Source organism: Lissotriton vulgaris, chromosome 7, assembly GCF_964263255.1.
Source record: "Lissotriton vulgaris chromosome 7, aLisVul1.2, whole genome shotgun sequence".
NCBI classification, from domain to species: Eukaryota; Metazoa; Chordata; class Amphibia; order Caudata; family Salamandridae; genus Lissotriton; species Lissotriton vulgaris.
Window position 1 is genome coordinate 593,232,963 of NC_141695.1, and position 16,740 is coordinate 593,249,702.

General features: G+C 47.0%; 1 protein-coding gene across 6 annotated transcripts in view; it reads left to right on the forward strand.

Annotated features, from left to right (window-relative positions):
- The window catches only part of LOC147702075 (uncharacterized), a 91,469-nt gene extending 77,360 nt beyond the window's left edge, over nt 1–14,109 (forward strand). For all 6 annotated transcript variants that reach the window (XM_086930695.1, XM_086930691.1, XM_086930692.1 and 3 more), the window contains exon 4: nt 10,642–14,109. In XM_086930695.1, coding sequence (XP_086786821.1) covers nt 10,642–10,955 — 314 coding nt within the window. In that variant the 3' untranslated portion in view covers nt 10,956–14,109. The remainder of the gene's footprint in view (nt 1–10,641) is intronic.
- Nucleotides 14,110–16,740: the final 2,631 nt, after the last annotated feature.

Below are 16,740 nucleotides of genomic sequence, written 5' to 3' on the forward strand. Positions count from 1 at the left end.
GGATCCCCAAAACCCCACCAAGACGCACACTCACCACCCCCCCAACAACACTCACATCCGTGAGGGTCTGAGGCCCGTATAAGGTACCCTCCGAGCCACACTGTGTCCCCATGTCTATAGCCGAAGTCTCCACATGGGAGCCGGCTGGCACATCAAGGACAAAATAAAACAGTCTCACCAGCCAAGGCAGAGCATGTCCATATACAGCAGACAGAATGTATGGAGGCCCAACAGTGTTCAGCTGCCCGCATCGGAGTGTTCAGAGTCCCTGGTGCCACCCGATTGCGACGCACAGGCGGAAGCCGATCTTTTCTTGGAGCGAGACCTCCGATGTCGGCCCTTCTTGGGCTGGCGTTGTGTCCGCTCCGGCGACGAACCTGGAGACCTGCCCGGGTCCAGTCCCGGTTGGGCGTGGGGACGTAGTCGCACTGCCTCATCCGTCCAGCGAAACACCTCCTCTGGCGAGTCAAAGAAGTGGGTACGAGACTGGTGTATGACCCGCAAGCGAGCTGGATACAGGAGCGAGTACTGGAGCTTGAGGCCCCGGAGCTTAGCCTTAGCGTCCATGAAGGAGTGCCGCTGTTGTTGCACCATTTTTGTGTAGTCCGGGAAAATCATGATGGTATGATTCTCAAAGGCGAGGGAGCCCTTGTTCCTCGCCTCCCGTAGGATAACATCACGGTCATGATAGTTCAGCAGGCGGGCTATAACCGGCCGCGGGCGCCCACCCTCCGGCGGCCGCTGGGTCAGGGCCCTGTGGGCCCTCTCGATCACGAAACACCTAGATACCGCCCCTTCAGGGAGCCAGCTCTCCAGCCACCCGGTCAGGAACCTCTCCATGCTGTCCTTCTCGCACCGCTCCGGAAAACCAATGAAGCGGAGGTTGTTGCGCCGCGCGCGCCCTTCTGCATCCTCCACGCGGGCCGCCAGTGTCTTCTGGACGCTTTCAACCTCCGCAAGGCGCTTCTTTAGGCCACTAATGTCCGCCTCAGTCTCCGTGACACGGATTTCGACCCCAGCAATCCGCTCCACTGCATTGCGGAGGTCCTGGCGTAAGAGCGTGACATCCGCCCCGACCGCGCCTATCTTGGCATCGAGCATGTCCCGAGACTGGGTTATGGCCGCTAGGATAGCTGCATTGTCTGGCCCGGGGCCGCCGCTGCCACCGGTCGCCCCAGCGCCACCACTCGGCCCTGTGAATTTATCTATGGGTCCATGCTTGGGCGGGCCACCTCCTCTGTCCCTGGTCATGGCAAGCGCCGGGCAGGGCCCACACCACTCTCGGGCACTGTCGCAAGAACTGGATCGGGGCGGCCCAGATGAGGCCCCGGGGAGGGGACGCTGCGATCGGATGTCGCGAAAATCGAGGCCCCGGCGTCACCCCAGCAGGACAGGCCGCACCCACACTCGCCCTCACGGGCAGCCGTCTAAGATATATCAGGAAGAATCAGCGGGTCCGCGGTCCATGGGTCACCGTATCCAGCGGGCCTAGCCAGGGAAGGCGGATCAGGGGGGCCAGCCGACCACCAGTCCAGCCCCGGTCGCCCCCGGGCACAAGGAGTCCCGCCACCAGACTGTCGCAGGGCCCGGCCACGCCGCCACCACTCGCCGGTCGTGCAGGGGAAGAGCCGATGGGTAGGAGTCGCTGGTTCCGCCTCAAACTCCAGGCGATCGCTGGCGGAGAGATAAGCCCAGGACGGCGTAGCGGATGCCACCCGCACCCGCCAGGTCACAGCTGCCACCAGGCGTCGCGAAACTCGAGGACCCCGGTTCCGGCCGGCCACCAGGCCGCACTCTGCCACCGACTCCCCTCGATCACAGGAAGGGGGGAAACACAGGATCTACACACCAATGCAGACTGGAGACTTCACCGGATCGAGTGCAGGCACTGGGCACCAACAGTGGGCTCGGGGGTCAGGATAAATGATCGGATTTAGTCCGGGCCGGCGGGAGCTCTACGAGGCTGCGACCGCCATCTTCGCCCGCCAAGCCACGCCCCCAAAAAGTACTGGTATTTTACCACCAACCATTCGTGGGGCGATAATAATCACTTTGTTGAAACCCGGGAAGCCTGAGACTGAACTTCACTCATATAGGCCATTGTCATTAATAAATGTGTATGTTAAAATTCTGGCCAAATTGATAGCCAATAGGTTACAGCCCCTACTTCCCCTGATCGCTCGCCCCTATCAATCGGGATTCATTCCCGGGTGGTCTACCTCTCATAAACTCAGGACTGCGTTTTCGGTACTACACTACCTTCATCCAGACGTACAGGCCGCTGCGGATTTTCTGGACGCTACCAAAGCTTTCGATACACTCGAATGGACGTATTTGTTCGCTATTCTTGGCTGCCTGGGGTTTTGCCTGCTTTTTTATTAATCTCAGTTTGTTATATACTAAGCCAACGGCTCAGATCTGAGTAAATGGCCTCATGTCGGAGCCTTTCGCTATTTCGCGGGGCACACAGCAGGGATGCCCTTGGTCCCCTCTCCTTTTCGTGATTGCAATGGAGCCCCTAGCTGCGCGTATCAGACAGCAACACACGGCCAAGGGGATTGGGTTTAATAACAGAAGCCTTCTCATCTCATTATGTGCTGACGTCGTCAAATTTTACATCACTGATCCCGCGTTAAACCTGGAACCCCTTCTGAGAGAGTTGATTAAATTCGGAGTATTGTCTGGTATCTCCATCAACTGGACGAAGTCCGTCGTGTTTCCCTTGACAGACACCACTGCTCCGGTGATCTCTAAGTTTCCTTTAAATGAGCAGACGAAACGGTTAAGTACCTGGGCATTTGGCTTAGCCGGAACTTACAGGAGGCGTGGAATTTAAATTACGGGCGTGCCATTACCTGGTTGGAGGAGAAAGTCTCATTGTGGACTAGACTCCAGATATCCCAGGCAGGGAAAATCGCCCTAGCTAAAATGGTAGTATTGCAGAAATGTCTTTCTTTATTTGCTAACATCCCGATCCCCCTCATTCATGCCTTTTTTAAGTACCTCCGATCACTGAAGGTTTCACTGGTATGGGCGGGCGGGGCGGCTCGAGTATCCTGGGATTTGCTGACACTTCCGCTGAGCCAAGGTGGGATGGGTGCCCTGGATATGCAACTATACGCCTGGTATTCTCAAGCCCAATTCCTTCACCACTCGGTTCACCCAACACCTTTCCAACCTCATGTAGCCGTACAGACTGACGCAGTCGCGCCTGCTCCGCTCCGTGCGGTGCTGTACTAACCATACCGTCACCCGAGACGGCATAGACACCACGGAGACCCTACGCTGGGTGTGGGACGAACTGCGGAAGAGGGCGGGCGCCCCCATATTGTATGCCCCTTCTATACCGCTAACACACAATCCTATGCTACCTAATATAAAGGACGAAATCAGCAGAACAGTGGCACAAAAGTTGAACCTACTCACCTTCGCAGACCTATACCCAGGACATTATTATGGCATGGGATTGTCCGAGTCTTAACGCCATTCTGGTCCACAGTTTTCACACTGATAAATCAGATCATTGGCGCACCTGTGACCCCCACTCCCCTGCTGGGTTTGCTAAGCTATGCTAAAGACACACTCATTAAGATGCATAGACTGCATGCATTGCTTCTCCTGTTTGCCAAGTTGCCGTGCCCTGGGGGAGGAAGAGGGTGCCTTCTATTAAGGAGAGGATCAACGACGTCACGTAGGGTCACTCCCAACTAACCACATTCTGGGAATTAATGCCCCCAACCTCAAGATCCAAAGTCATTTGGGAACCATTCATCACTTGGGGTCGAAGTGATGGGACGGTGTGAAATGTTGTTGCTGTCGTTCTTAACAGTTAACCCACCTGCTGTGCATACGATACGAGGTGATGCCCTGGATTTGTGGCCATGTTCCCCCTATGTTTATTTCTTGATTGGTATTGCAATGTGGTGATCATTTACATATTTTTTGTTTATTATTAGTGGGACGGGTACATATTGTACAACACTTGTCATGTTCAGACTGTGCAGCTTTACTCCTGAACATGCATTGCAAGCATGCTGGCTAGTTGTTTACTGTCTATTTTTTGGGAACATGCTCACCCCCTTGGTAGCTTGGCACGAGCAGACAGGCTTATCCCGGAGGCAATGTGTAAAGCATTTGCGCACGCAAACACCAGCAACAACATCCTAGGCACACCACAAAGGGAACTCCACACAAGGTTATATAAAAATAACTTTTGTATTGTCAAAACACATCAGATAGTAATCACACAATCTACATTGTGCCAACTGGCACGGGCAATATTCACAAGGGATTATTTACACCAGGACAGGGCCACATGGGCCACTGTCAGAATCAACACTTAGCAGAAATAGCACTTCTAGAACTTAGAATAAGTGTAGCACAAAATAACATTTATAGGTCACAACCAGTAAACACTGGTAACAGGTAGGTACACACAACGCAATACTAATAACCATAGGCCTAGATCACGCATGGACACATAACCTCTCTAGTATAACATACTAGGCAAAGCAAACTTCTAAGCATGAGCCCCTTTAGAAGTATCACAGGCATAATGGGAAAGCACCTTACGCAGCAATCACATTTGGGCCTAACCAGTAAAAATACAGTAGGCAATCTCCTCACTAGTCTAAACACATTAGACTCTGCCTCCTAAGAATAAATCACATTTAGGGGCGTAACTCACAGTGAAACATAATCTCACTAACATTAACCTACATAGGTAAAATAATCTCATAATCATAGTAACATCACATTGCGCAAAAATCACATTAGGCAATTACCATTATAAACATAGTAAAATCACATTGCGCAAAAATCACATTAGGGCCTCGCGCCCTACCCACATACCAGCCCACTGGCCATCTCAAGAAGGGGCTCCAATGCCTTGTGTCCAGAATGTCAGGGCGCGCTACCACGCAGCGCCAGTCAGGGGTGCGCCAACGGCGCAAACCTAAACGTTGCAGCTGCCCACTACTTGCTGGGAATCTGGGACAAATCACAAGGGCCTAAACGTTGCAGCTGGCACAGCTGGCACAGCGCCGCTGTAGAAGGCCTGGCACCTCTGTGCCATCTCTGTCCCTCCCAAGGACTCTCACTCAGATGCGCCTAAACGGTGCAGCTGTCCACTAATTGCTGGGCAGCTGAGACATCAGTAAAACTGTGGCATGGGCTCTCACTAGCCCTCAGGACAAGCTGCGTCGCAGGGGTTGGAGCCACACTGGCTCTGTAACTGTGCCACATTGGAGCCACACCGGCTCTAAAATCACTGTACCCCCTTAGCCCACTGGCTCCTTAAATAAATATGTCCCCAAACACTAGTGCTTAAAAATAGGGACAGGGGATAGCCACACAGGCTCTTCGAATAATCTGGCCCAACACTAGGGCCATGCAGGCTCTTAGGATTATCAATAAAACGTTGGGGCGGCCCGCTACCATCCGGGGCCGCCCTCAATGCATCCTATGCTGAGCCTGCACTGGTAGGGGCGCAGGCCTCTCGGGGCTCTCCAACCAACATTGCCCCCCTCGTTGGAGCCACGTGGGCTCGGGAACTAAGCACTCTCCACCCTACCCCGCCCCCCGGGGCAGCTCTACTCACTGGCTTCTTTCCGGAGGCGGCGGGGGAAGCAGTCTTCTGGGCGCAGTCTGCCGGGGCTCTCCCTCGCTCACGGGGGCCTTGGTGGACATCTGCTGGCAGCGAGCGGGTGTCTCTAGCGGCTCCGGGGCTCCTCCCTGCTCACGGAGGCCCTGTGCGGCCATTCCTCGGCCAGCTGCTTCTTCCTCGGGCCGGCGGCGGCGGGTGGGACTTCCTGCCGGATTGTAGGCCCCGCCCCCGACTCGGCAAAAGATGCCTGACTTCCGGTTTCGCCGCGATCTCATCGCGGGGGCAGCACCGAGGGGTGGGCTCCCTCGGTACAGAACATAACCGGAAAAGCGGGGTGGGCACCCGCTAAGGGTGCCATAAACGGGGTGGGACCCAAAACATAAACAAATAACGGAGCGGGTTGGAACCCGCAATACCTACAAGGGGGGAGGGGTCTTCCCTCCGCAAGGGCTGCCGCGTCACACTGCTTAGCCCACCCGCCTCTCCCTTCTCTCGGGAAATTAAATCAAAAGCACTTCCTGCCCAAAATAAGGCGCTGGGGGGCTGCTCAAGGTCCAGCCAGCAAAAAGAAGGTCACAGCAGTCCTGGAAGAATAAAGATGGAGCAACACAGCTCCCAATAAGGAAAATCCTCCAGCATCCAGGAGTAGGACATCCAGGGGCTGGGCAGGGCCCAGGGAGGCAAGCCTTCCCCTGGGCCCCAGCAGCAGCATGCCCCTGGTAGATTCCAGTCAGAAACAAGAACATTTTTAGGGGTGTCACAGCACCCTTTTTATACAGCACAATCCTTTGTCTAAAGGTGCAGGGTGGGGGCAAAACCAGGCGCAGCTGGTTTTGGAGCACTGTTGATGTGCTCAGCCACTTCTCCCATTCACTAGTCAGGCTAGGGTCATCAGTCGCACCACAGGGGGCGGAGCCAGCATTGTGTGGGTAAAGCCCAGCCCTATTCAGGTCCCACGTGCACCCCCTCCCTCACATCAGCATGTTAATCTCTCCACTCACCACCGGGGCAGACCCATCCAGACTCCTGGAGCTAGGCTCACCAGCCAGCTGCAGCCAATCATGTGCCAGCACACTCACTGCACAAACATGCCAACTTCCAGAAGTGGCACTTCTACACCAGACACAATCATGCCGCATACATCATTGCGCAGCATTCAATCTCACGAGTTCGCACATACCAAACTCGACCCTGCACTCCCCACACATCAGGAACTACCATAGTCACACATATTCCTAATGCATTCCTATGGGAGGGCAGGATCTCTCACCACACACAGAGAGAGCGCACGCACTTTACACTGGACCACAGTGCAAAAGTGCGCAGAGACCTAAAATCACCAACACCAGGTTACAGAAACAGGCTAGGCAAAAGCAAAACGTTTCGGGGTGAACCTGCCAAAAAGGGCCGGGTCCAACAAGAAGCATGTGTCCATCAACTATAAGACCGCAGCTGGTCACCTAATAGACTGAGATGATGGGCAGCAGTAACTCACACTAAAATATTTGTAGGGGTCTTGACATTTCTGTTAGTCTCTTGAGATTAATCACTCAAAATGAATGTGTGTTTTATTCCTCAGAATTAATACATGATGCCTGCTAAGTTAGGGTGCAAGCGGTTGCTGGGTAGAGCACAACTTGCTGTGCTCAGGAACACCAAGCCACTTAAACAGGTACTGTTGTTGCATCGATCCCATAGCCTCGAAGGCAGTGTTTACGACTCTAAATCCGACCAGACATCAGTAGGGTCTCCAAAGACTCGGGCCAGGGGCTTCTATATGTGGATTGTCACATCTACCAAGACGTGACAGTGTGCATGCTACATTGACGATGTCCTTGCAGTTTTCTCTTCCCAGAGTGTGTTGGTTCCATGCATACCTCATACAAGTTCAACCACACTTCACACTGTCGGGTGAAAGTTAATGGATTGGATTATCAATAAAACAGTCAGTAGACACCATACCCAGAGATCAGGTAGAAATAAGTCTGTGCCTCTGCTTATCAGTCAGCAGCCGCACACTGTCAGCTTCTCTGCGCACAGTATGGGGCACTCTCCGTTTTGTTGCTTCTTGTAAGCACTGGCTTTTGTCTGTATCAGTATATCTCTACATAAAACCTATATGTGACTGCAATTTTCTGTTTTAGAAAGGCACACTTCGGGTTTTGTCAACCATGGGGCCTTTTATGATATTCTTCAAAGACGGAATGGCTTTCTGAAAATAATTAAGAAATTCCTTCTGAAAGAAGACCTAATTCTTCCTATTTCACCGTAGGTCACATTTGTCCTCAGCTGAGGAAACAGTGCATAATCAGGATGTCTCCAGCAATAATGAGGTGGTGGAATGGCCACTGCACTATTGCTGTTAGACCTGTTGGTGGCCTTAGACATGAGGAAAGAGCCTACCTTAGGAGAGCAGATGATATCCAGTAGGGGTCAAATGTAAGGAGACCGTTATGTGGGTAGAATCCTACTTAGCAGGAAGAATGAAAGATATAGCATCCTGATTGTGCCGTGATGAGGATGTCTCAAAAGCATTAACATCTTATTTGAAAGAAGCCTTTCCTTTGCCATTTAAAACAATTCATCGCCTGCAGTTGACAGACTTAGGCAGCCAAGTATCAAATACTACTGTTAATAAGCAGGCCTTTATGGTCACCGGTATTTCCAATTTTTAAACCTCACTTTGAAATATTACGCAAGAGCAACTCAGTGCCCATGACCATTCTCACCCCATGCATCAATCATCAGAGGATTTACTATCATCGTTGGATTGGTTCCTTCAAAAACTCTCCCACCAAAACTGGGCCCATTCCTATAAAAAATACGGATTTCCCCATTGCTCTGCTGTCAACTTGTACCTCTACAAGATAGAGTACTGCATGTTTGCAGGTGGCACACCGCTCCACTTGGAGCTTGCTGAAAACCATTCCCCCAGGACGTCACCCTTGCATACAAATAATTTCCTGTGCTTCAACTGTTATAAAACTGAGATTCTGTTCTTTGGCCCGGTCAACGTACCCCCATCCCTTAACTCGAGCCTGAGGAATTAGGCTGTCCTCCAGTCCCCAGGGAAATATAATTGAAGTTGGGAATTCTCTTTTGGATAGTGAGTGATCAGCTAAACTCTTTCTGCAAAACAGCATTTCGGCGCTTAATGGGTTTTCTGTCAAAGATCTCCGAAAATCGCACTAATCTGTCTAGATTATTGCTCATACCCTAGCCTTCCCAATGCTTCTCTCTCAAAAGGTAGTTCACATTTTCAGAGCCTACCTGGTATTTGGTTTGGAATGTTATGACCACATCCCTACAACCTTTGAAAGCTGTCAAGTGGCTCCCTGAAAAAGGTAGGGAAGTTTAAAGCTCTCTGCCAAGTACACAACGTGCTCCATGGTCGATGTTCAAACTGCCTCTCAAATCAGTCATCCTTTACCTACAGAGCATAAGCCTTAAGTCTCACAAAAGGTATATTACATTACATTACATTACATATATTCTGATGCACCAGATAAAAGAGAGGTTTGTAGATAAACTATTCAGGTAGTGGGTTTCAGTATGCTTGACAAGGAATCACTTAAATTCAGAAAGCCTCAAGAGTCACCTCTTCTCTTAAGCATTTCAGTGATCCAATCCTCTTCAAGGCCTTCCCTGTTGTTTGCTCGTAGCCCTGGTTGGTCAGACATCTAGCGCCAGCATGCGTTCCCACTGATTTTCAGGCATCCTTTTTTAAGGCTTTTCTATTTTGTTTGTGCTATATATGATTGCAGGTTGCTTGGTATGCCTCAACCTTACCAAAAAGACTACCTGGATCATCTCTGTTCTGCAATGCACCTTCCTATAATCTTCATTTGTGTATGTATACGTTCAACCAAAGCTCTCTGATGCCAGTCTTGGGTGGTTAATAACACATCTAAAACCTTGAATTAAAACATTAAATAAATAAATGAATACTTTCCAGAAGATCAAAGGCAGGATTAGTGGATTTTTAAAGAAATGCATAAGTACAAGATTTGTATGTCGGCCGTGTGGGCCACTTACTTGCATTTTCTATTCCTTACTCTCTGGCTGCATCTTTTAAGAAAGATACCGCGTTTGGCTCTGAGGTCTGTGAACTTTTTGTTGCCTGTAGGCTATTCCGGCATATGGTGTCTGTGCCAGGAGGCAAGCAGGACAAAGGGGAAAAGACAAATTTCTTCATGTTTATTGTGTTATTCTGAGTCTGCTTTCCCTCCTTCAGAACACCCACCCTGCTTTCTCCTTCTAATGGTTGCCAAAGAATAAGTTAGAGCTATTGGCGTTGGTCATTTGGGAGTATCAGTAGGGGGTGGGTACTCAGCACATACCTGGGATACTCACTCTAGGATTCCTGCCAGATTTGTAGAGCGACCTCGTTATTTTGGACAAGAGTATTTTGATCCTTATTCTGTCTGTATGCAGTTCAGAACTAATTGTAACAGAAGGATTGCCGGGTCTGAGAATAAGGACTCATCAATGTATTTTGAGGCTGGATGTCACTTTAAACTTTCTTGAAATGTGGAACAATTCCCAAGGAATTTCTGGCCCGTGTAACTGGTAGTGTCACTTCATGAAATAAAGAACTTTCTCCAGCATTATTTTCCTGAGTGAAGGTACAGATTGATGATGGATGTAGACACTCAGAGGGCACAGAAAGGTGGAGTGTTCTGCTAGACACGGAATGCAGATATACGGAGGACACAGGAAGGTGGATTATTCTACTAGGCGGAGGTGGTAGACCATTTACAGTCCTAGGCAAAACAGATGGAGTAATCTGTCAGGGAGAGTTGGATCATTCTACCCACTCCCCATTGCAGTACATACAATACTCAATTGTCCCTAACAAGGTTTGCACTATAAGTTACAAAGCAAGTTGGGGGGAGAGGGTGGGGGGAAAGAGGGAGAAAATTAAAGACCAAAGAAAGAGGTAAGGCTCATAGACATGCATTTGGTGAAATGTGAATTTCTTGCTTTTGGGTCTTGCAGCTCCTCAAGTTAATATTTTGCTTTTCCTTTTTGTGCAGTTCAAGAGGCAAAGGAAGAAGTTGAAGACCCTGATGATGAGGGTCCTTTACTCAAGAGAGTGTGCCAGGGCTGCTGCCAGACCTACTCAGAGCTGTTGCTGTTACAGGAGCGGCGAGCACAAGTGGAGCAACGCCTGCGTGAGGATGAGCTAGCAGTGCGCCGTGAAGAGCTGGAGATAGAAAAAGAGAAGTTGTCCCTGGAGCGCGAGCGTTTGGACACTGAGCGTAGGGAGCGTGAGAGGCGCTTCGAGCTGGAGAGTCAGGAGCGGCAAATGATTCTGGACATTCTCAAAGAGAAGATGATGAAGAAATGACTATCCTGCAGCAGTCTTTAGCAGAGGAGGATCCACCTGGAAAGAGACCAAAAAGAAGGATAGTACAAAAGACCATGAAACCTAAATGGTACTAGAAAGAAGTGTGGGAGAAAGAGATGACAGCGTGATGAGGAGTTACTGATGAGAGACTGGGAGGATGTATGTAAGGAGGAGAATGAAATAAGAGAGGCTGTGAGCAGTAGTGGGAAAAGAAGACCAGTATATTCAATGCTTGACTAGGAGCAAGAGTGGAACAAATATACAAGTACGAATATATATGTAGTAAGGATCTAGGTTGAGAAATGAGATTAGGAGAGAGAAGACTATGAGATTGAAAAATAGACTTGGAGGAAGACCTGGACAAACCAGCTAGGCGATGTGCCGGTCTTGAGGGGAAAAGTAAGAGAAGAACAAGAGATGAATATTTAGATGAATTAAAATGTATATATCATTTAAGGAAGCAACATCAAGTGTAAAACCACCCCATGCTTCATGGCATCTTTAATTTGTCATCTATGTCAGGAATAGTCTCTTTAAAACATTACAGTAGAAGGACATGTTGGATGTTGAATAGGAATAATCCAGTGGGTTAATGGCCAATACCTCAACTTCTCTTCATAGAAAAAAGCCATCAACAAAGCCTTTAGGTCTTGGCTATCTGGCAAGCCCGCAATTTTGTTACCTTTTTCTTTTTTGAAAACATCTGCAATAGACATTAAAAGTGTAGAAGTTATAAAAAGTAACAATTTCTAATTGTGACGAGGATATATATGGTAAAAGTATTCACAAAATGACTCCTCATAAAAATGTCCCGCCGCAAAATAAATTAAAAAAAGAAATGAAAGCAGAGATTGGCCCAGAAGCCCATTACTTGCCCCACTTTATAGGGTTGTGTGCGCATGTGCAAGAGCAAAGTGGCATCACTCTCAGTGAACAAAGTAAATGGCTAAAGTAAGTTGACCCATTTCCGATGCTGTAGGCTGGGGTGGGTGAAACAATCTGAATGGTACTTGAACAGAGCACTATCTAAAGAGTCACTGGATGAAGATGAAGGCCCCTGTCTGTATATATTTTTATTATGATATTATTTGAAAACCTGAGGCTAACAAGACAACTAAAGCGGTCTCTTGGCCAGACCTCAAAACGATGTGTTGGAGAAAGTGTTGCAATGGATGACCATGTGGGATGTGACCCAATTGAAGAAAATTCTGTCCTTGGCCTGCAAATAATAGGTGATAGAATGGTCCCTGCTCTATTGCAGTTAGACCTGTCAGTGGCCTTAGACATATGTCGGTGGATGACTCTACCGTGGAGGAATAGATATATATCCAGTATGGGTAAAACATAAGAAGGCCCTTATGTGGATAGAATCTTACATAGTTGCAATGCAAGATATAGCACTTCTGCAATGCAAGATTTAGCAAGATATAGCAATTCTGCTCTCAATAAGTGGAACAAAGAATCTGACTTGTTTGATCCCACAGGATTCTATCTGTATCCTTGTGTAGAGGCCACTGACTAAACTCATACAGCATATTTTTTAATTAAGGGCCTGGATTTTATGGTGACTTAAGTGAAACCTTGAGGCATTTTAAACATGCACTGCAGCAATTTCAAGTTGGATGAACCACAACATGATAAAACTGCTTGTAAATAAGGTTAGTTAAGGAAAAGCCATGCTTGCATGATCTTTAGCTCACATATATGGGACCTTGTCCTATGTTAATTAATTCATTTGAGAATGACTTGATTTAGTGACTACAGATCAAATCAGTTGTCAACCTTCAATCGCCAAAGCAGGATTTTCAGCAAAAAAAAGCCTGGCCGATGTAGGCTAACAGGACACCTCTGGTTTATATTCCAATGTCAAATGGTGTTTCCTGGCTTCAAACTTTGGCCTTCCTTGAACGGTCGATACAACGTATGGTGGGTTGCTGTTATACAATTGAATTATTAATAGCACCTTCTCGTATTTCATAAATCAAGTTTATTGCATCTGAGGGGGGGGGATAACTAGTATTTAGAAGGGAAGATGCCATTATTTTAATGTTAACCTTAATAAATGAAATTATAGAATTGAAATGAGGGCTAGTGGGAGAGGTGGGACAAGAACCCCCAGTCGGGTATAAAAGAGCTTGAAATGGAGAGATGTGGGGCAGAAAGGTGGGAAGCAGATGGGAACTTGCTGGTACAAATGGTACGAGAACATCAAAAGATCAGGGGCCAGCTGTGTCAGAGTTTTACCCACTTTGTGTCTATGGGAAAGTTTGTTCATACATATGGCCCCAGGTGAGCTGAAGCCTGTGCTTGAAAATAGGAAGCTTTGCAAAATGAACTAAGGACAATATGGTTAAGAAATGGATAGTAAGAGAGGGAAAAAGTGGACCAGGAGATATGAAAGAATTTGGGAGGTCGTTTCATAGGAGAACGTGGGGTAAAGACAGGAACATGAAGGCAACGAGATAGAGAAAGGAAGCTTGGAGGAAGAGGTTAACGAGAAGCTATGACCTAATAGAGAAAGTAAAAATTGCAAGGACAAAATTACAATACAAAGAAATGCCATTCATAGAGAGCTAGTTGGAGAGAAAGGGAAATTATCCTGAGAAGGGAGGTGTTCTAATTGGTTGGTAGAATGGTGTGCGTGTTTGTGTGCATGTGCGCGTGTCAGAAAGCGAGTGAATGAAAAATAAAAGGCATCAAGAAGAATGCTAGACATGGTCAAACAGCTTACTGGTCGAGCTGCCATGTAGGAGGTATGATACCTGGTTCCTCACCACATCCGATTCTGCACTTGTGGAGTCAGGTCGTCTCAGACCCTAAGGCGAGAGAGAGCAGGAGCACAGAAATAATTTGTGATGTGGCCTAGACTATATGGAACTAGTGGACTTTCCAAGTGGCCGAAGCTTGCAGTGAGCTCATGCCTTAAAAGCAGTGACCCAAACAAAAGATGAAGTGAGAATTGATGGAATGAACAGAAACTGAAGGAGTAAAACTCCAGCGCTCACTTCAGAGGGTATCCTGTGAACTTTGACTGATAAAAGGGACCTGTGGCAGTTTACCTGTATTACTGTATATGTCTTAGGCAGGTATGCTGTTCTAATTCTGTAATATATTTAAAACATTCGTTATATAGATATTTTATTTTTAAACACAACACATTGGTGGGTGTCCTTTTTTTTTTTTTTTCGTTGAACACAAATGAGTGCCAGGCCACCTCCGTTTCATCACAGAATTGTTTTCTCAATTCTTAAAGTGTACAGGTTTGACTCCTTGGCAGTAACATGGTTTCAATTTTTTTTTTTTTAAGTACCGGGGCTGTTTCAATTTTTAGGGTGAACGTCTGTGTCATGGAGATGATTAATCAGCAGCAGACACTTGTTTGTATTCTAGTTGAGGTGGGCTTTTGAGAGATTGCCATAGCCTATGGTCTCTGCTCAATGTGGGGAGATCAGGTTACTGGTTGGTTGTGGTACAAGATATGGCTAGGAAATCTCATCAAAAACATAGAAGCAATGTGGGCATTTACAGAATTAGAAACGAAGACTCCAGAAATAGTATCAAAATAGATTTGAGACGAAAGGAACATCAGGTCCTGTAGGCCTTTTATACTGTTTTTCTATTGGAATTAAAAAGAAAATGTCTTCTATTGATATAAGGCGGCTTTGCTGAAATAGTGATTAGAGCCACAGTTTTTGAAGGCGCTGTATTGACTTTAATTACACTAAAAAGAGACTCTTCCAGTCTCCGAAGCCCTGTGAAGCACGGAAACATTGTATTTCAGTGAGCTGAGCACAATAAAGAGAGGGAAGTGCAACAAAGAAGGGCACAGAGTGAGCGATGAGGAGTTCCAAGGAGAGGGAGCCGCAAATCAATGATAAGTGCTCTTCACAGCAGGAGATCTACATTAATTGCCTGATTCACAAACTGCACTTTGTAGTTCATTTTGTAGTTCTACAAAACTCACTACAAGATATAAGTTTTAGTCATACGTATGTGTGCGGGGTTCTCCGCCCCGACTGCGGTGTGTCCATGTAAGTATAGGTTTTAGTCGTAAATGTGGGAGGGATACGGGAATTGGTGGGAATGAGAAAATGACTTACTCTAAAAGGGGACTGATGTAGGGAGGAGTAAGAGGAGTTTAGGGAGTGACGTCACACACCCACACAAGAGTAAGCAAATTGATTTACTCTGGGGGTACAGACATGCAATTTACTCTTTAGTAGTTGGTTTACACTCCGAGTTTGTGAATAACGAAAGTAGTAAACTTGCTCCATAGTGTAAATCTACTCCAAAGTATAACTTACCTTTGTCAACCAGGTTTTTAGTGTATTGATGGTTGATTGATTGGGTATTTTCTTAGCTCTTGTATGCCAACAAGTGGCTTTATGGCGTTAGGCTTTACACAAACCGGAAGGCCCTAGCCATAAAGGAAAAGTACTCTTGGAAAAGAAGGCCAGGAAGTCCATAACGGTTATCCTTGATCAGCAGTCTGAAAGAGGAGGAAGGTTTCTTTTTGAAAGTTGTTCTTAAAATAATGGTCCCTGATCTGTTGGAAACTGAACAAGCAAGGTATTCCAGTGTTTGGGTGTGAGCACCAAAAGTGCCCCTTCTACATGATGACTGTTGTGTGATTGAGTGGGGAGCATTGGTGACAACGATATGTGTGAGCGTGAGAAAAAGAAATATATGACAGACTGGGCTACATGCAAATTTAGATACCACTGAGCCAGGGCCTCCAAAAGTCCAGGAGGGCCGAAAATGCCAGAGTTAAAAGTGACTCCCAAACCACTATTGGCATTTTAAAAAAAAAAATGGACTGTACAATGACTGTTGGCAATTGAGCTTGGTTTGGCAAGGAGGTGGTCAATTTTCAGTAGAGTGCAATGTGGAATTGTGGGAAGGCTTGAGAAACGATGGTGATAGTGACAAACCAGGTGGAAAGGAGGGCAAAGGATAGCAAATTGAAAGACATGAAGGTAGAGGGGGTAGCAACTAAGAGTAGCACTAGAAGCCTATGTAGAAATATGTTCATTAAGGAGAGTACGCTTGATAAGGACCATACAGTCTGTAAATAAGAGTACTTCTCAAGACCAGTTAGGAAAGGAGGACTGTTGCTAAGAATTGCATTGGAATAGATAGGGACTATCCATCGAAGACTTTGGGCTTACAAAAAGCATTTTAATTTGTAAACTCACTTCTATTAACCATATGGCCGAAACAAGAAATTGGGGTGGTACAAAAATAAAAAAAATGAAGGGGAGGCTATTAGAAGAAGATATTAAGGAGAAATGTTTTAGAAATGGAAAACAATGGTCTTTACCAAGTGTCAGCAAGGGAACAAAGTGTGGATAATTGCAAAGGAATTTTAAATGGAGTGCAAGTCGAATAATATCAACCAGGGCACATTAAATGTGCTTGAAGAATATGGAGCAGTTTTGGCTTAGAGACTTGATAAAAGGGACTCCGAAGTAGCTATCAGTTGTATCACCCTTGCAAAGTTACTAGTTCCACAAATTTAAATATCTAGCAACGGTCTGTACACATAGTAGGAAGGCAGTAAATGCAAACATGATTATAACATTGAAAGTCTTTGGACAAGAGAATGAACCTACTTCTGGCAACTGCGGGGGAGTTCAAGTCTCTTGGTAGTGATGTGCCAAACTTGTAGAAGCACTGTAGTTAGAAAAATCCAAAATAAGCCACCTGTCCAGTAGCAGTAGTGCTAGTGAGGAAAAGGAAACTTATACGTATCTAGAGAAGGCAGTATAAACTAATTTTGAACCTA